The sequence below is a fragment of the Maniola hyperantus genome, chromosome 20 (assembly GCF_902806685.2).
Source record: "Maniola hyperantus chromosome 20, iAphHyp1.2, whole genome shotgun sequence".
Taxonomy (NCBI): Eukaryota; Metazoa; Arthropoda; class Insecta; order Lepidoptera; family Nymphalidae; genus Maniola; species Maniola hyperantus.
The window spans coordinates 7,468,630-7,494,613 of NC_048555.1; the positions used below are offsets into that span (position 1 = coordinate 7,468,630).

The 25,984-nt window shown below is 37.7% G+C and overlaps 2 protein-coding genes across 3 annotated transcripts in view; one reads left to right on the plus strand and one right to left on the minus strand.

Moving 5' to 3' along the window:
• Nucleotides 1-4,401: 4,401 nt before the first annotated feature.
• On the plus strand, nt 4,402-9,474 carry LOC117991717 (uncharacterized). Its single transcript, XM_034979318.2, has 6 exons — nt 4,402-4,766; nt 5,196-5,546; nt 6,687-6,784; nt 7,138-7,460; nt 8,022-8,274; nt 8,849-9,474. The coding sequence occupies exons 1-6, from the start codon at nt 4,443-4,445 to the stop codon at nt 9,270-9,272; spliced, it is 1,773 nt and encodes a 590-aa protein (XP_034835209.1). The 5' UTR covers nt 4,402-4,442; the 3' UTR covers nt 9,273-9,474.
• A 1,638-nt stretch (nt 9,475-11,112) lies between these two features.
• Nucleotides 11,113-25,984, minus strand: part of sha (shavenoid) — a 79,195-nt gene continuing 64,323 nt past the window's right edge. Inside the window, exons 3-10 of one of the 2 annotated variants that reach the window (XM_034979433.2) lie at nt 25,018-25,172; nt 24,252-24,401; nt 18,372-18,482; nt 18,026-18,159; nt 17,410-17,578; nt 16,726-17,162; nt 16,429-16,650; nt 11,113-16,271 (exon numbers count right to left, since the gene is read on the minus strand). In XM_034979433.2, coding sequence (XP_034835324.1) covers nt 13,728-16,271; nt 16,429-16,650; nt 16,726-17,162; nt 17,410-17,578; nt 18,026-18,159; nt 18,372-18,482; nt 24,252-24,401; nt 25,018-25,117 — 3,867 coding nt within the window. In that variant the 5' untranslated portion in view covers nt 25,118-25,172 and the 3' untranslated portion in view covers nt 11,113-13,727. Of the gene's footprint in view, nt 16,272-16,428; nt 17,163-17,409; nt 17,579-18,025; nt 18,160-18,371; nt 18,483-24,251; nt 24,402-25,017; nt 25,173-25,984 lie in introns of both variants that reach the window. The other variant, XM_069505260.1, reaches the window with a different exon arrangement.

The following is a 25,984-nucleotide window of genomic DNA, read 5'->3' on the forward strand; positions in this document are numbered from 1 at the left end:
GATTAGAAAATTTCCTTCCATCCGTTATATTATCGCCTTTATCTTGATGATAAGGATGATTGACATCAACCAATATAGTTAATAATGTTATCTCTTTGGATAGAAGCACTAAGATGAAACTAGGTAAGTATACTACTTTTAGATATACCTACCACATACATAATAATAATATATAGTCCTTATAAAATGACTTTTCACGCGCCATTTTAACTTTATGGGTCAACCGCAGCAACTGTCATGTTAAAAGTACGGTTCACCTTTAAAATAAGGACTAAAATCGTACTATATAGCCATGTCTGTCCCAGAACCGATGGCCGCTGGGGCAAACGTATTATTTGATGTGCCACAAGGGCAGTGTGGGAGTTGGGACGACCTCCAACCCGCTGGACTGACGATCTTGATGATGGCTAGAAGTGGGTGGATGATGAAGGCTATACGGAGGACCGTGTGCGGTGGCGCTCTCTTTAGAAGACCAATGTCCAGGAGTAGATGCAAACAGGCTGATAGATTGATCGATTGACAACCTCCCTGGCGCAGTGGTAAGCGTTGTGGTCTTGTTAGTGGAAGGTCCTGGGTTCAATTCCTGGCAGGAGTTTGGAATTTTATAACTCCTAAACTGGTCTGGTCTGGTGGGAGGCTTCGGCTGTGGCTAGTTACCACCCTACCAACAAAGCTGCGCCGCCAAGTGATTTAGCGTTCCGGTACGATGCTGTGTAGAAACCAAAGGGGTGTGGGCTTTAATGAAAACTGTCATACCCCAGGTTAGCCCGCTTCCATCTTAGATTGCATCATCACTTACCATTTGCAGTCAATGGCTAACTTGTATCTGAATAAAAAAAAAGATTAGGTACTTGTTTGAACGGTCGCACATTGTTTCCGATCGGAATCCGACACGTCTCTTGCAGGCGGTAGCGGCGGTGGCAAGAGGCATTAGTCGCAGTGTAAATTCGATCGAAATCAGAATTGGATCCGAGTTTTCTACTAAAGCCTTCGCTGTCCACCCGTCCATCCTTCCGTCTGTCTGCCAGCTGTATTTCGATTCTCGTGAGCCGTAAATATAGGTAGAGAGTTGAAATTTACACAGAATGTGTTGCAGGTATATTTACAATCGCTTCAGTACTGAATGAAAAATATCTACATATCTCAAATTTCGGCGCTGGCATCACATTATGAGTAGATGTTCCCTTTGCGCTGGCAGCTAGTGAACCGTGGCTTAGTGGTCTAAGGCGTTCCGGGCACGATACCCAGGAAGATGCAGCAGGTTCGAATCCTGCCGGTTCCGCAATTTTTGATATGCATTTAAAATTAAATAAAATTAAAACACTACTTATAATGAAAAATATACTTATTACTAAAAACTTGATTGTGTATGGCCAGCGCCGCAGCGAGTCCTCACTTTAGTGTATAGTTATACTTAGTCCGCGACAGGTCGAGATGGTAATCGGGGTATCAGGTGGGGGGACGCCCCGCACACCCGCACGTCATCCGCCCTCGCCCGCACTGGGTTAGCGCGGGGGCTGTGCAGGTGTGCGGGGCGTTCCCTCCCCGATTGCCATTTCTACCTGTCGCGTACTATAAATGGGTCATATTTACAGTGTATTTAGGTCACAAAAAGTTAAAGGTCAGTGTCGTTCAATCAAAGAATAAAATAACTGATTTGACATTTCTGAAATGAGGTCAATTTCAGCCATGTTTGCTTTGTCATCATAAATCACAATGAGCACATCTTCTACCTACCTATAACCCATATTTCAGTACCTACCCATATTTATTATAAATGCGAAAGTGTGTTTGTTTGTTGGTGTGTTCAATCACATCGCAGCTGAGCAACGGAGCGAAGGGATATTTTGTATGGGTATAGTTAAAGACCTAGACAGTGACATAGTTAGGCTACTTTTTATCCCGGAAAGTCAGAGTTCCCACGGGATTAAAAAACTTACATTATAAGCTAGTATTATTATACTTAGTCTATATAAACGACTGACTATCTATCAATGCACAGCTGAAACCACTGGACGGATCGGGCTGAAATTTTGCAAGCAGATAGCTATTATGACGTAGGCAGCCGCTAAGAAAGGATTTTTAAAAATTCATCCCTGAGGGGGTAAAATAGGGGTTAGGTGTAGTCCACGCGGACGAAGTCGCGAGCATAGGCTTGTAGAACTATATACGTTGCTATATACCTACCTATCGTATAAATAAAGCAATGACACATGGAGCCGGTGCGATAATCATTTCGGTAGGTAACAATCATCGGCCTTTCAAAGGAAGTGTGCCATTTAAAGGAACTATTTCAAGCCGTTTTTCCCACAGTCATAGAGCTACATAATTTAATAGTTCGTACAAAATGACTCCTCACGCGCCATTTTAACTCTATGGGTCAACTGTCATGTCAAAAGTACGGTAGGACGATTGTCTAAAACCTGTAGGGCGATTGTCTAAAACCTGCATCAATCATTATTACAATCTCAATTGTTCTGATTGGCTGAATGTGTGCGATTCTTGTTGCAACAATGCATTCTGGCCAATAGTGAGCGAGCGTTAACCAATCAGAGATGATTGCGATCGTGACATTGTAGCTGTCAAACAACCGCGGTAGGGCCACGGCATTAATCATTATTACAATCTCAGCAGTCTCAATTTGTTCTGATTGGCTGAATTTGTAGCAAAAATGCATTGTAGCCAATAGTGAGCGAGTGACTAAAATCGTACTTTTGACATGAAATTTGACACAAAAAGTTAAATGGCGCGTGAAAAGTTAAATAATTTTACGCGTTATATCCCGTGGTGGCTACTAATATCTCGACTTGTTCAAGTTCATAATATTCATAAACGTATATAAATAGTAGATTATTAACCAAGGGGATAAAGCAGTGTCTTCTGTCGCGGGTGACGATTTAAATCGCGAGCGTAACGAAGGACTCGAGCTTTACTCCCGAGCTTAGCGAGGGTGTTTCGCTCGTGATGGATTTAAGACGAGTTCTGAGTGTAGCGAGGGATTTAAGTTCACCCAAGACTAAGACAGCTTTATCACCGAGGTAAATACTCTACTCTTCGTACCATTTGCGAAAAAATTTACACAATAATAATATGAGATAAGCATTTATTATACGTATTTTTAGAACATTAACTTATTTAAAAAAATAAATTAAAATAAACTTAACGTTTATGTATTTGAAGAAAACAAAAACGCGGCAAATTCCTAGACTAATAATATTTTTTGTCGGAAAAGCAAAGGCATCAAGCTCTTAGCTCATACGGCCACGTCAGTTTTCGTAATTTTATTTAATAATCATAACTGCATAATAAATGCGTACCTATTCCTTTTTCAAAAAGATGTATAATGCTTTATATACAAACTCAATGGTGTAAACACAGATGTAGTTCAGTATAAATTTCGGTAAGTATTCCAAATTTAAATCACATTCTCCCCCTAGAGGTGAATGAAATTCAGAATTCAGTACAATTTTCTTTCCCTGTTTTTAACAGATTATGACTATTGTTATGTTCGCTTTTTGTGGCATAGAATGTCACATTTTTGAGCAAGTGGTACGAAAAAATTATAAATACCTAGGTACCTACGTTCATGTTCATGTTACTAGTTACCTAGTTAACTAGTTAGTTAGTTAATTTAGTAGATATTTACAGTGATTCCAAAAAAAACGGTCAAGTGCAAGTCGGATTCGCACACGAAGGGATCCGTAACATTGTATAATTATGTAATAGTTATATAAATTCCCGTTTATTATAAAAAGTGCTTAGGTAGGTAATCTGTGGTTCGTACCACTGATGAATATTCCAGACCGTAGATAGAAAATAGGTAGATTTAAGTAGTGTGTAACCGCGTATGAGATAGCGATAGCACGACGTAACGATGAAAAACGCGACAATTATTACCATTGTTTAGTAGTCAATATTTGTATTAACCGATCAACAATATTTGTATTAAACGTTTTTTATGTGAAAACGAGTAAATAACTCATGATAAATACAATTACGCCACGAATTCTCAAAGTTTGTTTCGCAACTAAAGGTTTCATGCCTTGTAGTATGTAAGTTGTATGTATTCTTGAAAAAAACCAGTTACAAGATAAGGGACAAAAAATAGGTTAGCTGCATCTCTGTTTATCACATTAGTAACTTTATCCTGTGCTCTCTTAGTGTGAATGAGAAAGCAATCGTTCCTGTATCTACCTATATTACTCTATCTATGTTGCAGACATTGTCAAGTGTCAGTGTCAACCTAAAACGTAGTGATTATATTCTCTTTGGTCAACCTTATGACAGTTGACAAGCATTTCCATATGTTAAAAGTACTCTGTGTTGACAAGTGACTATGTTTATTTACTAATTTACGCTATATAATTTACCAATTTCTTTATTTTTTTTTTGGTCGGACCAGATAAAAAGATTACCCATAAAATGTAATTTTACTAGCAAAAATGGCGAGTGCTTTCGTAAATTATAGTAACTTCATGCGACAAGCTCTCCATAAGTTGATACCATCATCTATTATTGGTGAAGTAGCCTGCTTTGTGTTCTACGATCACCATCCGAGAGACGAGAAGTGCTTGGACGTAACTATTTGTACCAAGAGTGGCGAGGTGCTTGAGTATTATCAACGTGAATTAATTTCTTCACTTCTAGTGGAAAATACAGGCGAAGTCAAGGAAATAAAAATTTTACGAAATAGTAAATGTGAACTTTTTTATTTACTAGAGACATGGGATGAGATACTCATTTTATCGAAAAATGATAAACTTCAGGTTAGTACCTAGATAGGTAGATATTAATGCTAGATGATGCTCGCGACTTCATGTGGTTTTTAGTTTTGAAAATTCTGAGTGAACTCTTTAATTTTCCGGGATAAAAAAATAGTTTCTATGTCCGACTCCAGATTGGAACCTACTGTACCAAGATGATGCCCACACTTCATCCACGTGGATTAAGGTTTTTAAAATACCGTGGGAACTCTTAGATTTTTGAAGATATACAGTAGTCTATGTCACTTTCCAGGTCTTTAACTATACCCATGCAAAAAATCACATCGAAGCGACGTGATTGAAGGACAAACAAACACACTTTCACATTAAATGTGTAACCTGTAATGTAGTGTACCCCATATTATATATTTTATAATATGGGTCACACTACATTACAGGTATTAAGTAATACCAGTCTGATTTTGCTTTCAGGTACATAACAGAATTTCCAATATTGAATCATATAAAGTAGAGGATTTAGAATGCACAGGGCAAGCTAGCTTGAAAGTCATTCGGAAGAATGATGCAATACCGTTGGTGTTTGATGACAATTTCAATCATCTAACGGAGAAACGGATAGAATTAAACAATGCACAGTCAGAAGAATTGTTGCCTGTCGTCAAACAACTTATGAAAAAATTGACAGAAGCGAAGTACACAACAAATCACAATGAGCAGAAATATAAAGATTATGTCAATATGAGGCAAGCGGCAGCATTTTCTTTGTTTCAGAGAACAACTTTAAAATTAGAAGAATCTGTTCCTAAACTTCGTTTGAATGAGGTAAATATAATATGATCTTGTTGTTTACATATTATTACAAAAAAAGCATATTACACAATTGAAAATTATCTAAATGATAAAAGAGCGTGGATTTGACCTGCAGCTCGTTCCAGCAACGCACAAGACTGCAAATACTATTTCATACATGGCATAATCTTGTACCTATATCAAATATTTGAAAAGAGCAACCGCCGAGTTTCTTGCTGGTTCTTCTCGCTAGGAAAGGCATTCCGAACCAGTGGTAGATGCATCCGACTATTCGAAAGTACTTGTAAAAGTTTATTTGAATAAAAAAGATTGTTATTTTATTTTTATTTTTATTTTATTATGTCTGAGCACACATTGGCTATAACTATTACCTGAGGATCTAACCTCTAGCAGTGGTGGTGGTCGTCTTTGTTAGCAATGTCAACTGATGGATGCCCACTCAGTGGCATTCACAGGGTTTCAACTTAGGGTAAGCATTAGTTAGCTAACTACCTATTTAATGACAGGTCATCATGAAAAAATGAGCACATAGCCATTTCAACTAGGTAAGCAGTGCTTTTATGCCTCTATGACCTGCACGCCACTGTGCCCACTGCTAGACATAGGTCTCACAGATGTATCACTCACTGCAGTGTTACACCACCTGAATCCTGAGACGGCCTGTGACATGTCGGATATTATCTCTATCCACGGAAAGAAGTATAGGGCTCTCTTTGTTGTGTTAAAAAATATATATAATCCCATACAAATGACAGTCAAAACACTCAGTGGATGTTAACCATTTTGAAGCGCCAATGGGCATCCATGGTACTGCATCTATATGAATGTAAAATTTTTAAGTTTCATAAGAACCCCTTTTCTTCTGGGATAATAAAAGTATTTTCATTCAAGCTATGTCTGTGCCAAATTTCAAATATGTAGTAGCACTCACAATTATGCAGATGGCGAACGCGGGGTGCGGCGCGGCGCGCAGGCTGGTGTGGTCCGCTCCCTCGCGTCGCGCGCCCCACTGGCGCCTAAAAAATGTTATTGCGGTGCGTCTTGTGGTTAACTTCAAGAACGACTTTTTAACTGGCGCTGATATACTAATTTACTAATAGCTTTATTAGTATGGGTTTACAAGAATGACCTTATTGACTTTTTATTTTATAGATATCCAATCTGCTGCAAGTAACTGTGAAACCTCCAATTGTAAAGATGTGCAATGAAAAAGTTGTAATTATAATAAGCTTGAAAAACAATAACAATGTGTAAGTTTTTATTTTATTTTATTAAAAAATTATGTATTTACTTAATTTAGTATTAGTGCTTAAAACTCACCCACTCCACTACAAGGGTGATAGTAACAACTGTCATCCTCCTTCACCACAAGATAACACGATGACTCTCATGACGATGACTTTGCATGGATATAGTTAAAGACCTGGTGAGCGACATAGGCTACTTTTTATCCCGGAAAATCAAAAAGTTCCCACGCGATTTTAAAAAACTAAATCCACGCGGATGAAGTCGCGGGCATCAGCTAGTATTTTTATAAGGCAAGACTGAAAGGCGTCTTGTATGTAAGAATGGTCTTACATTAACCTCATGCTTTGTATTACAGGCCCATAAAAGAAGTATGTGTTCTTCTACACAGTGATTTGAAGCAATCGGTAGAGCACAGTACAAAAGTTTTTGAAACTATTTCCAAACCACCGCACTGGAGGGAGACAGATGCAGAAATTAGTAGTTACAACAAATCTACGGTAGTAGCTACTGTCGACTTGAAGGAACTCCAGTTTGATGTAGCAAGCAGAATAGAATTTGAAATTACCCTATCTTATACTAAAAGTGGGAAGATTCAAATACAGCCAATCGAGAGTGTTTCAATATCACCATTGGATATTATGGGAGAGAATTCTGATGTTTTGCACTGCAGTGATATTGGTGAGTTGCTTTACCTGTATCATCGTAGCATGTACTTTGCATTTTTAATCAGGGTCTTATCATCACCAACCCATCGCCGGCTCACTACTGAGTATGGTCTCGTACATAAAGATTGAAGGCACTTCAATCTTTATTTAACATAAAGAATCATGAATTTTTAATAAATGACGAATATGATGAATAAACGCCCATTTCTCTGCGTTAAAAGGTAACAGACGGGTTCGCTTATCTTCGTATACAAGACCAGCTTCCAAAAGAAGTCTTTCGTTATATACACTACTGCAGTATTGCAATCAATTACAGAAGAAAATAAAGCGCTAAATTCACACAAAGGAAAGGGCTCGAAATCACCCGAGTCCACCCGATCGCTTCACTCGTGTAACGAGCCGATTAATTATGCGAGTGTGAGTGAAGCGATCGGGAATGTTCGACTCGACTATGTTCGGCCGGCTATTCGGCTATTCGGCTTTAAGGTTGGCCGAATATTCGGTATCCGGCCAAATCACTATCCGTTTCATCTCTAGTTAGTATGAATTACTATCATTCTTTATTTTATTTCAGATTCCACATATTTGGTGCTATCGGTTCTCGCTACGTCAGAATGCTTTGATCTGCGCCTCAGGCACATAACAAAGCAAGATGATAACGTGGTAACACTATCAGATATATTTCACAAGTATTTGAAAATGGAAAAGTGCCTAGATAATGTTGCCATACATAAATTTAAACCATTCCACAAGCTTTACGGAGTTATGGTTGTTTTTAATGATAATATCCGGGGCACAAATATAATGAATGTTCAAGTTTATACGAGGTAAGTAAACTTTTTATTAAGTATAGTTAAAAAGCCCACTGCGCTGCACAGCGCGTCAAAATATTATAGCAATACTACAACGTAAAATCGCTTGTTAGGTTGGTAACTAGCCAAGTTACTGCCAGACCAGACTTGAGCCAATTAAGTAAAGCAAAGTAAAGCAGGATCTTGTCTGTTTGTCTCTTAACTTTTGACAACTGAACCGATTCCTTTGAACAACAAAGAAGTAACTTTCAGGTTAAAGATGGGCTATTATACTTTTTATCCCGGAAATATCCCGGAAAACCTAAATCCACGTGGACGAAGTCACAGACAGCAGTTTGTTTTACTATAGTATATACTAGCTTATGCTCGCGACTTCGTCTGCATGGACTACACAAACAAACCCCTTTTTACCCCCTTAGGGGTTGAGTTTTCAAAAATCCTTTCTTAGCGGATGCCTAATAAAGGATGTCATAATAGCCTCTGCATGCCAAATTTTAGCCCGATCCGTCCCGTAGTTTGAGCTGTGCGTTGATAGATCAGTCAGTCAGTCACCTTTTCCTTTTATGTATTTAGATTTCTATTTTTTAAGGTTTCCATCTCAAGTATTAGCTTTAATGCATTACATGTACGATGCAGTACCACATAGAATCATTGCTACTACATCAGACTACAGAATATCCGAAATCAACAATGACTTGTCGAATTACACTGAGAAATCTCAAACCACCGAGGAAATCAACTATAAAGGTTGTGCTTCGTCAATTATGAATCAGACAAAATTAATAAAGGAATTCATTGATGAGTGTACTTTAAAAATGAGTGAAGATAGAAGTCCAGAGATCCAGGAAAAAGTCGGTACGGAAGTTGACTTGATGGCTTTGGGAGTGCCGAAATATTTAGAATTTAGGGACAAAGTACTGGAAGAGAGCTTAAGAGGCATTAAGAGTATATCGTTGCATGAAGATCCGCCGTCGTTTGATGATGATTTGGATTGCATGATTATTGATGATTGAAAAAGTGAGCAGTATAATATAGATCATCATGATCAACCCATAACCGCCTCACTACAAAGCACGGGTCTCCTCTCAGAGTGCAAAGGGTTTTGGCCATAGTCTACCACGCTGGCCATGTGCGGATTGGTAGACTTCACACACCTTTGAGAACATTATGGTGAACTCTCAGGCATGCAGGTTTCCTCACGATGTTTTCCTTCACCGTTAAAGCAAGTGATAGTTACCAGTTAGTCACCGTTAAAGCAAGTGCTGAGTTTGTTGTGGGCTCTTCTCAGACCTGGGCGCGTTTGGAACCCTCGTAGCTTTAGTTTTAAGTTTGCGTTATAATTATCACCACTATATTATCTTACAAATCTAACACTATACCAGACAATCAATAAGAGTAATTTATTACCTATTTTGAATAAATCATTTGACTTTTGACTTTTGACTTGATATTTAATTAATTATAACTCCGAAAAGTTAGAGGTGTGTGCCCGGGATCGAACCCCCGACCTCCGATTAGAAGGCGGACGTCCTAACTCCTAGGCTATCGCAGCTTTGCTAGGCTATCACAGCTTAATATAGATATTGAAGACCAAATTCAATGGAGTTTGGTAGCAACAAGTAAACATTTCAATGGGCTGCTACATTCAAGAGAACCACAGATTCCAGTAAAATCACTGATGTTATAGTACGCGACAGGTTGGGATGGTAATCGGGGAGGGATCGCCCCGCACACTAAGCTGGTGCGGGCGAGCGCGGGTCACGTGCAGGTGTGCGGGGCGTCCCTCCGCTTCATACCCAGATTGCCATCTCGACCTGTCTGATGTCTCCGCTCCGGTCCGCTTCACTGTTTATGTGAAGTGCTGTGAACGAGAACGTAAAGATTGATGTCATACACATAAATCTGACTCATTTAAAGTTTGAGCAAGGTCAATCTGCTTGTCCCGAATTGAGGCTAAGTCCCATTTGTTCTGTAGATTGAGGGTAAGTCCCATTTGTTCTATATAACTTGACGTCATCGAACAAAATGAGACAATTTAATCCTAATTTGTTCCATAGAACAATTGTAATTTTTCTTTCCTTAATTGTTCTATAGAACAAAGTAAACAAACTTCTTTTTTCGTGGTGGAATGTCATCAGGATCATTTTTAGGGTCCCGTTGGCAACCTTCGAATACGGAACCCTAAAAATGTTCCTGATGACATTCCGCCACGATAAAAGAAAAGTTTTTGTCACGTCGAAAAGCAAGTTCTCAGTGAAATGATAGTACCTATATAGTTCTACTAGATGATGCCCGCGACTTTGTCCGCGTGGATTTAGGTTTTTGAAAATCCCGTGGGAACTCTTTAATTTTCCGGGATAAAAAGTAGCCTATGTCCTTCTCCGGGACGCAAGCTAGCTCTGTACCAAATTTCGTCTTAATGGGTTGAATGGTTGAGCCGTGAAAAGCTAGCAGACAGACAGACAGACAGACAGACACACTTTCGCATTTATAATATTAGTATGGATTGAAGAAACTAGTATAAAATTGTCTCATTTTGTCCAATGACGTCCTATGGAATCCTGAGTTCTGTGGAACAAAATATGGGGACTTACTCGGAATTGATGCTCTTTCAATCTTCTGTAGAATTTCGTTATAGGGACAAAATGGGCGTTTGATCGCTGTATAGGTAGGTACATCTGAGTAAATAATAAGTATATTAAAAACGCCGTTTTTAAAAATATTTTTTTATTCAAAATTGTGATATTTAAACTTAAAATAAAATTATTAATAATAATTAATTCAGACTTTGTCTATTAAACTTACATAAAGTACAAAATTATGAGTATATTATTTAAGGATAGTTTACACCTGCCGAGTGCGTTTGAATTAAATGCTGAGTTTCGCGGTCCAGCATCCGGTTTGGTGTAAACTAGGCCTAAAATGTTAAATAAATACTGCATGTAAAGAGAGCATAATAATATTATAATACTTACAGATATCATTTGATTCTAATAGAGTACACTTGAATTAAGTTTAGATGTAAAATAAATATTTAATACAGTTCAGGCATTGAGCTTAAATAATAATTAATTCGTTTAATTTGTAACAATCGAATTTTTTTACTTGGTACAGAACGATAGACAAATCTAGCAGCATGTTCCGCTACATTGCTGCCACAACTTTGCTGCCTAGCTCGGAATGTAATGTCATATAAGCTTATAGAGATTGTATGGGGACCAGTAGTGTCGCGACAGGACTGTGACAGCTGGTGACAGCACTGTTGCGGCAGCGCTGCTGCGTGCAGCGTGGTTCGGAATCATACCTTAATACGAACGGGTTTACCGGACAAAACTCCCAAGATAACTTAGACCAAGATAACTGGTCACGCAGATACCTATCTATCCTATCGTACCCTGGGTTAGCACGGAGGCTGTGCGGGTGTGCAGGGCGTTCCCATCCCGATTGCCATCTCGACCTGTCGCGTACTAAACGGCGGGCACTTAGGCCTCATTCAGGAAGAAGCGGGGCGTTACGCGACGCGACTGTCGCAGCGCGTCTTGAGTAAAATTACATTGATGGTCTACCCGCATTATTAACTATATCGATTCAATAATCTAATTTATCTACGTCACCTTACAAAGATTAATTTACTTAATACCTACCTAATTAAAATAAAATTGAGCCTTTACTAATAATTAACACTAAATAGAATTAATGTAAGTATATCCATCAATAAAAAATTACTTAACATTATTAACAACAAAACATGACAAACATACAAAATTGATCTATAATAATAATAATATAAAACACGTCAAAATTCGATACCCGGTTTATTCCTGTTGTTAGCACCATTTATCAGCTATTATTAAAATAATATTTTGATTATTTATTATACCTATTGATTATAATAATATATTGATTCCTAAAATACCCACAACCGTTAGAATATGTGTTGGGAATAATCAATTAGAAGAATAAACTAAAGTACTTATAGACTTTTTACTAACATTTAGGTATTTATAAGTATTTTGTAAAGCTGTGGTAGCCTAGTGGTTAGGACGTCCGCCTTCCAATCGGAGGTCGGGGGTTCGATCCCGGGCACGCACCTCTAACTTTTCGGAGTTATGTGCGTTTTTAAGTAATTAAAATATCACTTGCTTTAACGGTGAAGGAAAACATCGTGAGGAAACCTGCATGCCTGAGAGTTCTCCATAATGTTCTCAAAGGTGTGTGAAGTCTGCCAATCCACACTTGGCCAGCGTGGTAGACTATGGCCAAAACCCTTCTCACTCTGAGAGGAGACCCGTGCTCTGTAGTGAGCCGACGATGGGTTGATCATGATGATGATGATGATGATGAAGTACCTACCTATTTTGTTGTAAACTAAATTGACAAAACTGAAGGTAGGTATTTCTATCCTTTTCACTATATTCTTCGTAGAAAGAAATGGAATAGTTTAGTTTGGCATGATGTGTAAGAAAAAACGAACCATGCATTCCGGTTTTTTATAATGTTTGTGGTAATAATAATTATTCTATGTAAGAAGAAGGGTCATCTGTGGCCCAGACCCGACAGAAACGAGACATATCTCAGTTTTTTGTTTTTTTTATATAGTTAAATTATATATTTTTTATATTCGCAATCAATGGCTAACACCAAATTATTGCCTTATGTTTTAGTTCAGGCGTTACACAAAAAAATAATACAAAATGCCTGTTTATCTACAAATTCGTAAACGTATGTAACTATAACTAAATGACGATAAAAAAGCTATGGGATTCTAGGTGACCTGGAGATGTAGCTGGATTATGTAATAATCTTTTTCGACAGCCGGCGCAATAGTGTATTATCTATCTCTAAAATGAGATATGTCTCGTTTCTGTCGGGTCTGGGTTTTTTTTTCTATGGGGCGTGACCCTTCTCCTTTAAATGTTTGATTCCAAATTGCTTATTCTCAACAAGTAACAACCAAATAACGTATGCTCTATTACATAACGGAGGGGATTAAAACTGCTTTTAACATAAAACCCCTCTCCGGAGCAATCTATATTTGTCAGGTACTAGGAAGCCAAATTTTGCTGCCTGACTCTGCTTTATATTTACAAAAAGTCATAAAATAAAATTTATCTACCTATATTTTACACATTTTATATCAAAACACAGACAACAATCTTAAGGGCTATAAAAATAATATCTAGAAAGATATAGTTATCTAGGTAAACTGTACAAAGATAAACAGGTATTAAAATCTTTTATTCATAACACTGTTTAACATTTAATTATTCTATTATTGCATTGCACGTCCGGCCTTTCTTCGTTATATTATTAGTTACAAATAAATTAGACTAATGTATCTGTATATTTTTGCAGAGGTGTATTTATTCATAATTTTATTATACATTATATAAACTATACTTACTTATACTATTATTATGTATTGGTTATTCTACTATTGCACTGTGTTCATTATTATTGCACAAATTTCACTGGCTATGATTTTCACTTCTAACTTTAATTTTTCTTCTAGTATCTTTAGGCACTTTGGTAGTGTTTTTCATGATTTCGTTAGTATGTTTTTGACAATTACCAAAATACACTGAATGTGTTTCTATACTTTCAGCACCAGATTCACTCCTAGCTTCGTCCCCCGTGTCGTCACTTTCGGTACAACTTGCTATTTTTGCGATTACTAATTTTCGTTGAATTTGTTTAGAACTCGTCGAATCACTACTGAGGTAACCAGAATCTTCGATGTTGGTACCCTTTTTCCGTCTAAACTTAGTCCTATGAAAATTATCTCCCTTCTGACTTCTAACGAATGTATTAGTGTTTATTCCGTTGCTACAACAACTTTTCATCCTTTTAGAACTTCGGCTGTCATCGAATTTCATGTCACTATGGCTCGATTGTGCAAGATAGACATCTTCATGTTCTGAGTTTGGAGAGTGAGTGGATGATGTCACCGGTATATGTGAAGATTCACAAATGAAATCACGAGGAGACATGTTCTCGCGAATTATACCGGATTCTGATATTGTATTCGCTCTTGGACTAACACTTCTACTGTGCATTATAGAGGAAATGTGTTCAATTTCTGTGTCATCACATTGTACTCTTTTACATGGTACTTTAGGATTTTCATATATAGTATCTTCAATTGGTGGTAAAGGTGGTAAAATATCAGGTCGAGCTAAAAGTTGTTTTATAGTAGGCGGTGTGCACTGTCGTTGCCTCTTCGAATGCCTCAATTCTAATGTTAATATTCGACTATCTTCAGAGGTCCATCCATTGGACGATAAATCCAAATTATCGTCAGTTGTATCTTCTAGTGATTTTGAGCCACTGTATATATTTGGCGACAGCTTTGAGCGACTCTGAAAATAACGCTGATGTTCATGATCATTTCTCAAGCTGTTGAACTTGTTCCTTCCTAAACCTTCACTTTTTGCATTGTTCTTAATGAATGTGCCACTGTTTCTTAGTTGTATGCTGCGCTCATGATTTCGGGTTTCTGTAGTACCGATATTTTTCAATAGATCTTTTCGACTAAATTGAATACTTTCTATAATCTCTTTGTGCTTCGGGTGTTTACGGTCTAATGTGTCTGGTTCGAAACCGTCTGATTCATGAATTTTAATATAGTTTTCTGGTGGGTCTTTTACTTCTATGGTCAAACACCCAGGTCTTTCTTCTGAATTGTTCATTTGAAATGCTTTTCTACTTCCCATTGAAGTTTCAGAACCGCTTGGCGAGGTTGGTGCACTGCTAAAATTATAGCTGTTATTTACATACACCTCAGTTACCAAGCTATAATTAGAATTAGGTTTTAATTTTACATCAATGGTGGGATCCACATTAGTCTTTTTTATTTCTATAATTTCATAGTGATCATCATCTACGTGCATATTTTTTTCTGGCGATGGAGTATTGCTGTTGCCACTTGAGTTGGTTTTATATACAGCATTTCTCATTGTAAGTTCTTCTTCTAATGGCAAGGCATTGCTTAAACTTGGACTCGCTTGGGATGATGAAACATCGGGATAATCAATAAGACCAGTTTTGCCTTTTTTACTTGATGCTCGTTCGAGGCTGTCTGTTTCATAGTCATTTCCTGAAGGTACATCTGAGTTGTTTTTGGTATATGTGGTTTTAGCCTCATCTGGTGCTAAATTTTTAGGACACCGTTCTTCATCTGAACTACTTAAATTATATGATGATCTTGAGAAATGATCAAGAGCTACAGCTTCATTAACCATATCAGGTAAAGCATTGTGTTTTATTAACGTGATTCCGTTTAGTTTAATGCCATCGAGTTTCTTCCGTAAACTCCCGGAATGATATCCATTGAAATCAATGGGCCTTATATCGTCTACACGTGACACAGTTTGGCGATGATTATTTTCAGATTCAGTATCGTCAAATTCTGGTAAAGGTATATTGAAGTTTCGGACAGATGGTTCCGATCTTACTGAACGGGAAGCATTTCTTTTAGAACGTGCGAATTCATCTGTTACATTTGCAGTGTGAGATGAACAAAAACTATTTTGCTTTTGTAACTGACATTGTTTTTCATTGGTAGGCAAAGATAGTAATGAAATTGCCAAGTTTTGGGTTTGGCTTTCATTGTAAAATACTTGTTGTTTTCCAATTGGAATGTTTTCTAACCATTTCCTGATGCTGTTTTGTTTGTCTCCTTTTTCACCAAGACAGTTTGAACACGTAGGTATATTATACTTTGTGAATGTTTGGACATCGTTATCGGTGTTATTTGTTTTGCATCCAGGGCAACCTAGACAATTAGAAGATCTTTTTCTACTATTCTCTCTTTTAAGACTAACTACGCTTCCACTTCGTTGACTGCCCATGCTGTGGTAAAGATCAACGCTGTTTCCATTAGTTGGATAAGTTTCTTCTTCTGGTATATGATTTAAGACTGGATGAAAGCGTTTTGTAGCCATTTTTTGTTTTGCGATTGCTATAACTTCTCGAATTTTGGAAAGGAATTCAATTGCTGCAGCTGGAGGATCCTGGAAAATAAAATCAAGAGTTTAATTTTCAATACTAATCCATGATATCAAGATTTAGATATTAGCAAATATTTTTGTTTCATTAGGTTATATTTGTTAAGTTTTTTAGGTTGTTGTTCTCTAATAATATGTAATTGTAATTTCTGTAACTACTTACTGCCATTAAATGAGGTTCAAAGTACGCTGGGTTGAAATAAAGTTTGCGGCGTGTTGTTCCCACTGGTCTTGCGATCTCACGATCGTCTATTGTCTCTACTATGGATACATGCTCATCTGGAAGACGTTCTATGCTTGATTCATCTCGATGGTTTAATTCCAAACCATCACCTTGATGTCTTATTTCTTTCATATGCCTATGTATAACTACCGACGTTTCATTCTGAAAATTTAAATACCTTGAGTAAGAGCCTTGCTTTTGAATGGAAGAAATAATTAATTCTGAAAAAGTACATACGTTAAAGGCATTTTCTTCATCGCGTAAACTGCTATCAGGGAAATCTTCAGAATCAGAAAAGTCGCTAGTAAAGCTTTTATTTTCATGGAATTGTCTTCCTACATTCAATAATGGGTTTTTCTTAACCACTCCATCATCTTGGCCCAACGCATTGGCCAATGATTGGACCCTTTCATTATTTATTCTTATGATATCATGTTCCGTTATAGCGGTTCCATCTTTTTTTCTTAGCACTTTGAGTTTTCTCAAAGCGTTGTCTTCAGCCGAGGCTTTGCGGCGCCTTTTGATATGCAAGTAGAGAAAAACAGAAGCGACGTATATAAGACCGAGTAGTAAGGAACTGATTCCAATTGCTATGTATTCTGTGACACTGAGTCCAGATGTGCTAGATGTTTCGGAAGTTTGTGCGTTAGATGCGAACTGAACCTCAGTTATATCTGAAATTGAGAGAATGAGTATATTATGAAAAACTGGTAAGACTGCCCTTTCAACAAAAATATGCGAGGATGCTTAGTAAGAAAAGAAGACATCAAAACTTTTTACAGCTTAGTTTAACTTTAAGGCTAATGAAAAAGCTCGAACAGTTATAGAAATGCTCCAATTGCAAAATACGGCTGTTCTTTTTTAAAAGGACTCTTCCATACTGTTCCGGATAAACTGCAAACCACCTGCTTTTCAACTTACTGTTAGAATGCCTTGGAGGCGTTCCCTGGACCCTAAACGCGACACACGGTGTGAACACCCCCCTCAGATCTAAGGGGGATATTGGCGCGGTGGAGATGTCTCGACACAGCAGCCGCACCACCATGACGCGTCCCGACATGCGTTTGCGCACTTCATCGTCACCGCTCCACTGAAATGTGATAAGAAATCTTTATTATATTTTATTGTGAGACTAGCTTATGCCCGTGACTTTGTCTGCGTGAACTACACAAATTTTGTATCCCAGTTTTACCCCTTTAGGGATTGAATTTTCAAAAATCCTTTCTTAGGGGATGTCTACGTCAAAATAGCTATCTGCGTGCCAAATTTCAGCCCGATCCGCCCTGCAGTGGTTTGAGACTGTTTGGACAGACAGGCACACTTTCGCATTTATAATATTAGTATGATATAGCGCGCTTGCGCTTGACGACAATCATATTGTGTAGTACATATAAAGCAATGATGAGGTCTGCGTTGGAGCGCACTAGTCTAAAAGATGCCTATTCACTTGTCTTCTTCACACTAGTCTTTCTTGGTCCTTAGGTGAAATTGCTTTCAGCTTTGTTGCAAAATAAAACTAAAAATATTAAAGAAATACCTGTAGAAACGTTCTGCCTTCATCTCGAAACAAACTAAATGGCACGTCAGCGTCGACCGTGTTGCGGAGATCCAGAAATCCTTTTCGTGTCAGGAACTGGGCTCCCGAAACAGCGCAGATTGGGGTTTTCACATCTGAAAAATATCAAATTATTGATCATCAGACCGCACGTCCGACCACAATTGGATATTTGCCTATGCCAATGGTCAAAGATTATGAAAATAGGTACCTACCTAACTAGATTTGCTAGAACTTAGATCGTTTTTTTTGATCGTCGTTTTCTCAACAGTTACGAGGCATGTTGTACCTACAGCTGTTAGTAAAATAAATTGATTTAGATGCTTACTGTGGAAGGTGATTTCTCGAGATGGATGTATGATTTGACCTTTGAGCGGCAAATAGATGAACGGGATCCGTTGCACACCGGTACCGGAGCCGAAGGTTGCCAGGGAGCATTCTGCAATTGATAGCAAGCGCTTACAATAACAAACTGCTCTACAAAAGTACTTCTACGAAATTGACAGGTAAAGTAAGGGATTTAAATAATAACAAAGATTTTTAGATGAGAAGGTACCTATACCTACTCTATTCACGGAGACAAGTTCGTACAAGGTTCTCTTTATTACGTAATCTTAATATATAAAATTCAAAGTCCTGACTGACTGACTGACATAGATATCAACGCACAGCCTAAACCGCTGGTCCTAAAGACATGAAATTTGGAGGGTCTATTCTTTGTGAAGAGTAGGTATCCACTAAGAAAGGATTTTTCGAAATTCCACCCCTAAGTATTATTAACTTGAAATTTGGAAAGTTGGTTTTTTCTTGAGGTTAAGTGTCAGCTAAGATACGACTATGAGAAAATCCCTCCCCCTAAAGGGATGAAATGGGGGTTGGAAGGTTATATGTGTTATTCGGTGCTGTTCAGAGTGCGCGTCCTGATGTTATAATGTTTGTTTCTGAAAAAAAATGCCATTTGTTTCCTGTAGGTCACGCGGGCGAAGCCGCGGGCAGAAGCTAGTCCCATACAAATGATAAGGATAAAGAACTATTTATTATCATCATCATGATCAACCCATCACCGGCTCACTACAGATCATGGGTCTCCTCTCAGAGTGAGAAGTCTTTTGGCCATAGTCTACCACGCTGGCCATGTGCGGATTGGTAGACTTCACATACCTTTGAGAACATTATGGAGAACTCTCAGGCTTGCAGGTTTCCTCACGATGTTTTCGTTCACCGTCAAAGCGAGTGATATTTAATTTCTTAAAACGCACGGAACTCCGAAAAGTTAGAGGTGCGTAACCGGGATCGAACCCCCGACCTCCGACTAGAAGGTGGACGTCCTAACCACTAGGCTATCACAGCTTGATAAACAACTCAGAGGGCGTTAACCATTTTGAGTGACCTGCAACCAATCAGAAACTAGCCTATGCTATATTTCCACAGGCTGTGTTCATCATTCAGCCAAGGAGTATGCTCTTAAAATGGACTGGGAGCCAGCGCGTGTCAGACTTTCGTCATTTTATAAAAGCTGAAAGTTTCTCTGCATACTGTACCTACCTACCTACCCAACAGGGAGGTACGATCAGCGACTATGGAGTTTGGATCATGGTGGCCTTGGGAGATAACAGGTACCTAAGTAATAAAGGTGTAAAAAATCTTACGTAATCTTCGGAATTGTATTAGAAATCACATCATGCATTGCCAGACACTTAGTATGGTGGCAACTCCCTGCCAGACACCCTTAAAGTTTGATAAATTATTAAGGGTGTCTGGCGGGGCTTGGCACGATACTAAGTGTCTGGCAATACATGTCGTGATTTCTAAATTCTGATACTATTCCGAAGAAAATATAAAACTTAGACTTTGTGGGTACTTTGACGTAAATTTTTATACACCTTTATTACCTTTTATCTCCGAATGATAGAAATTAATTTATTTCCTTTGTCTTTAAAAATATCTAGTCTATCTAAGCGAATCTATGGTAATAGAGTAAAGAGTTAGTTTAAGACATTTAAGAAAAATAAAGTTGTCTGTGGTCTATTGGACGCCAAGTAAAATGGTTTCATTTTAATGATCCGTAAAATTAAAAACTAATATACAATAAAACTCAACATGGTAGCAGACCAGTGGTTCCGATAAACGTAAAAATAAATAATAAAAAACCTATACCGTAAAAATAATAAACATAAAACTGTGTAAAAGACAAAGGAAACAAAATTAGGGGAGTGTGATAGAAATTAATTTATTTCCTTTGCCTTTAAAAATATCTAGTCTATCTAAGCGAATCTATGGTAATAGAGTAAAGAGTTAGTTTAAGACATTTAAGAAAAATAAAGTTGTCTGTGGTCTATTGGACGCCAAGTAAAATGGTTTCATTTTAATGATCCGTAAAATTAAAAACTAATATACAATAAAACTCAACATGGTAGCAGACCAGTGGTTCCGATAAACGTAAAAATAAATAATAAAAAACCTATACCGTAAAAATAATAAACATAAAACTGTGTAAAAGACAAAGGAAACAAAATTAGGGGAGTGTGATAGAAATTAATTTATTTCCTTTGCCTTTAAAAATATCTAGTCTATCTAAGCGAATTTATGGTAATAGAGTAAAGAGTTAGTTTAAGACATTTAAGAAAAATAAAGTTGTCTGTGGTCTATTGGACGCCAAGTAAAATGGTTTCATTTTAATGATCCGTAAAATTAAAAACTAATATACAATAAAACTCAACACCGAAAGCCACCATGATCCAAACTTCATAGTTGCTGATAGTTCCTCCCTGCGTTGGGGACAATTCGCAGATAAACTTTCGGCTTTTATTAAATAACGAAAGTCTGGCACGCGCTGGCTCTCTCTCTATAAGCCAGATTTTATTTTGTTTCGCTGTTACATGAAACTTATGCAAACAAAGCCTGACAAAATAAAAATTATTTCCAGTTTTATTAAAACCACAATTTTTATGCACGGAACTGGAAGGCGCTCTGTCAAATCAATAGGTATCTATAGAAGGTGCTTACTGCCTACCAGCAAAAATATGGGATAAATTACAAAAAAAAGCCTGTGCATAAATCTGGTTTACGTAACTTTGTAAAGAGATTATCGATGCCCGAATTTATTACAGCTTAGCGAAAATAAACTGTGTCGCAACATTTTTGCTTTCAATGTGTGCTGTCACTGATATAATAATAACCCCTGGATCTTGAAATATTGGCAATCTCATATTTTAAGATTTAAGTATACCTAGACGTGTATTAGTATATCAAATTCCCCACGCCCATATAGGTAGGTACTATGTGTGTTGTTTACGTCGAAATAATAATGGTTTTTACACGACTGCCCAAAAGTGTAGGCTACATCTAATATATTCAGGATTCATGAAGGTATGCAGGTAGTTAGGTAGTTATGCACCTATGTGAGTTTCTTTATTCCATCCCTGAACTGATTTCGATGTATGGGATAACGTTAGAATCATCCCGAGTGACACATTACACTGGCTATTATTTTAAAAAAATTAGTATCATGGCGATTTTTTAAAATGTTTAAATGTTTTTGATTTTTTTAAATTATTTTTAGCTTTTTGTTAGGCAGAGCAGTTTTTCATTTTTTTGTTAGAAAATTATGCTATTGACAAAGATTTTTTTTATTATAACGACCTTATTATATTATTATTTACTACCTACTAACTTTTAACTGCTGTGCTTTTAGGTGCATAGGTGCTTACTTGCTGTTAGTAATAATATTACCTACTACTTGGTCAGATACCGGATACCTATTTTTAACCGACTTCAAAAAAAGAAGGAGGTTCTCAATTCGTCGGAATCTTTTTTTTTATTAGAGGAATAAAAGAAAATATGCCTACCTAGTAATACGATATGTATAGTTCAGAGCTCGCAGGTTTTACTATGATTTTATTGGGACTGACTAATAAACTGCGGAATAATCTTCAAGTCAAAGTGTCTAGGTAGATAGATAGGTAAGTATCTAGCTACCTACATTATATCTACCTACAGTCGGTAATCCGATTAACTTGGTATGAAAGTTAAAATAAAAGGCAGTTCGGGTATGGATCAAATGGTCCCATATAATTATATTTTGTAGGACCTATCTAGAAAATATTAGGTACCTCTGTTTATGGTAGGTAAATATACAGGTGTAACCAGAACGCTAGCAAAAACGAAGACAGGTGATAATATTGACGATTACTGATATGATACCAAAAAAAACGCAAACAAGAAAATAAAAAAAATCCTGTATTTTTTAAAAGTTCACAATATTGTATTGCAAATAAAACATCTGATTGACGTTAGAGGTCAACGAACGTTCCGTAAATAGGCCATTCGGAGTCAATGCCGCGTGATGCTCGAAGGTGGGGCTTTGACCCGAATTTTGCGCGCTATACATTGCGGGTTTGAAAAATACTAATTCACTAAAACTACAAGATAAAGCAAATGATTAAAGTTTTTGCTACCTTTTTGGTTACATCCTGCATAGACCATAAAGAGAAGGATTACTGGAAATTTCACCCACCTACTTCTATTTTACAGTTCATATTCGCAATAAAACGAACTCTGCTACTTATTAGCAAATAGATAGGTACCTACGACTGGTTCAATGTGTTTAGAATAATTTATATTAGGTACCATTTGCCAACATCGAAATTCAAAACACATAATATGAACTCTTTTACCACGCAGCCACAGGCAAGGCAGACGTCGCCTTTTTGTTTATACGGGTTGCCGGAATTCCAATAAAATTGATTGTAATAAATTAAGATTTCAATACCATTAGTTTATTAGTATGGATTTATGCGTTTCGATTTACTTAGAGCGCAAGTGTGAAAAATTATAAATTTTCCCACTGAATTCCTCTCATGAAACCGTGTCGAAATTAGCAACTCTATGTAATTATGTATATTTTTATGTGATAGAATGTAATGACTGATGAGGTTTTCACATTGATAGGGCACCCATTAGAAACCACCATAACTTCAAATGTTATCTGCTTAAGAATTTAGTTTTGCTGGCTGCCTACCTTCTTTTTAATTCAGATACAAATTAGCCCTATTGACTGCAATCTCATCTGGTGGTAAGTGATGATGCAGTCTAAGACGGAAGTGGGCCTAAACTGGAAGGGGTATGTCAGATTTTTATTTAACCTATAACCCTTTGGCTTCTATACGTCATCGTACCTGAACGCTAAATCCCTTGGCGGAACGGCTTGGCCGTTAGGATGGTAACTAGTCACGGCCGAAGCTTCCCACCAGAAAAGACCAGAGAAAATTTAGAAATTATAAAATTCTAAATTTTCACAGCTGGGAATCGAACCCGGGACTTCCCATTAATAAGACCACAGCTCTCACCACTGCGCCAGGGACATTACCGATACCTATTTTTACTAGTACCTACTTAATAAGTATTCAAAATCATTACAACACATCACGACGGAAGTCTTCATTGCATTTCATTTCACTTATTTATTTGCTTTCATATAGATGTTTCATAGCAATTAATTAGGAAGATTAGTGGTATTAAAATGTTTACCTGTTAGCGCTACATGTCATAATTTTTCTTTAGTTAATGTTGCTTTAGTGGTCTAAGTGGTGAAAGTATTGTAACCTCATGTTTCAAGTGATGCGTTTATATGCTTTGGTTATGTTAGGTACCTATACAGCCACGGGCGTCAAGGTTTTGTTTATAAACAAAGATTACGTTGTCTCGCCTGAGGACAGGTGACGCAAGTTAAAACGGAAATGTTCCGGAGACATAAGCTATAAAACTTGCGCACGCGTGAATCGAACAATAAAATTCATAATGTGACATTATGATCCCTTGCATTTGTATATTTTTATACGTACCTACTTACTTTGTTGAGGCACAAAATTCAAAATGCTATTTAGGCGGGAGTCGGGAGGGATTACCTACCTACACTATGAAGCTTCCCAAGGTTTGGTGATTTAAGAAAAATATGATTTGGGTAGGTGATAATAATATGTCTAATATATTTCCTATAAAATAGCAGGCCCTTAATCAGCTGAGGGCGTTACAGTTACTTTGATTTATTTATCTGGAAAGTCGTTTAAGCAAAGCTCTCGAATCATCATCATCATCCGAAAAACGGAGCTCGCTGAGGACACCAGCAAGCGCACTCCCCCTTCACCGAATCCCTTGCGATCGCCCCAGTACTCCACGCATTACTATGGCCCACTGTATCGGCAATTACCTGGTAGGTCGTCCACACATAGCTCTCGATCCTCCCTGAACAACGGGGCGCGCTGAGGACAGGAACAAGCACACTCCCCCTTCACCGAATCCCTTGCCATCGCCGCACCAGCACCGTACTCCACGCATTGCGACGGCCCACATTCACCACCTGTGTCAGAAAAATTTCAATAAATGAATAAACATAGTAGGTAGGTAGGTACCATTGCAACATCCATAAGAAAGCGGTTGAAGATTATTAACATATTTAATTGCATATTCGCGTGGATTAACACAACGTTTTATGTGATTACCTTATTCCTAACTTGTTTTATGCGTAACTATGATATTATTAAAAAATAGCCTGCCTAAGTAATTATTTCTCAAAGTGATTTCCTTTGAGCGAAATGCAATTTTTACCTGAGCTTATTCAACGTTGATAGTTCCGAAAAATATTATGGTTTGCTAATTTGTCTTATGTACTTAACCATCAAAATTGCTTTCTACAGCCGCCTTGATTTCGTATTCATTTGCAAACCTCGTATTTTTTTTTCGAATCCGAATTATGCAAAACAATGCTCGGGATCTGGGTTGTAGTGTGAGAAGTATATGTCTAAATAACCTGCAGTTATCGTATTACTGAGTGAACATGACGCTGGTAGTGGTCTCGCCAGATCGCTGAGGCTAGTGGCGGCGGTTGCAGCACTTAACGATGTAGTAGAAGCTACCCAGTCATGTTAGCCATCACCTCCTGCATTCACACATCCGCTTTGCCGCCGTATTCTTACCGAGTATAGTGAACACGTCGCCGGTGTCTCGTCTCGCCAGATCGCCGAGGCTAGCGGCGGCCGCGGCGCTCAACAGATGCAGTAGGAGCAGCCCGGCCATGCTAGCCACCGCCGCCCGCGTTCACGCATCCGCTTTGCCGCCGCATTCTTACCACCTGGAAATAACAAGAGAAACTCATTAAGTAAGTAAGTATATACTTATTTAAGGAATTCAGCGAATCTAGCGATTAAGTCATGAGTTATGATGAATTGCTAAAACACATTGGATGTCGTGGGGTGCTATAACAAAAAGATTGCTGTCGAATTCAAAATAGGTGGTACCTATATGTTAGCTTAGTTAAGGGAAGGGCTATTTAGAATGTCGAGTGGCCCGAAAACGGCTAGGTACTTAGATAAGTTTCGTTAATTTAGTTTTCTTAATTTATAATAAGAAAACTAAACTCATCGCATCGCAATCGCAGAAGAAGCGCCACGATCCACAGACTACCTACTCTTCGAAGGAGAAGCGCAATGTTTCCCACGTTGCGCTTCTCCTTACAAGAAGTACCAGAGGCCAAAGCACATACTGAACCATGCAAAATATGGATTTTGCCATCATAGTGTGCGTTGTATGTCGAAATATCACTATTATACTGGTATTGATACTTACGTACATTGCTAAAACTGTAAAACACATTATTAATCAGTTACAGGCTACAAGCAAGCAATAAACTAAAAACCCGCGAACCGTAAACTCACGGTATCAGATCAATATGACCGTTAAAGCAGTAAAAATTGTTAATTTAACAGTTTAGTCAAATTTCACAGATCGCTGTAAACGTAACGTTCGCATACACATGAGAATGAGATAAACGTCATAAGGGCGGATTCAAATTCGAACATTCATAGAAATTAATCATGCAATATCTAGCCCATATTCAAATTTATTAATATCGATAGAAGTTGTGCGTCAATTGAAAAAAATATG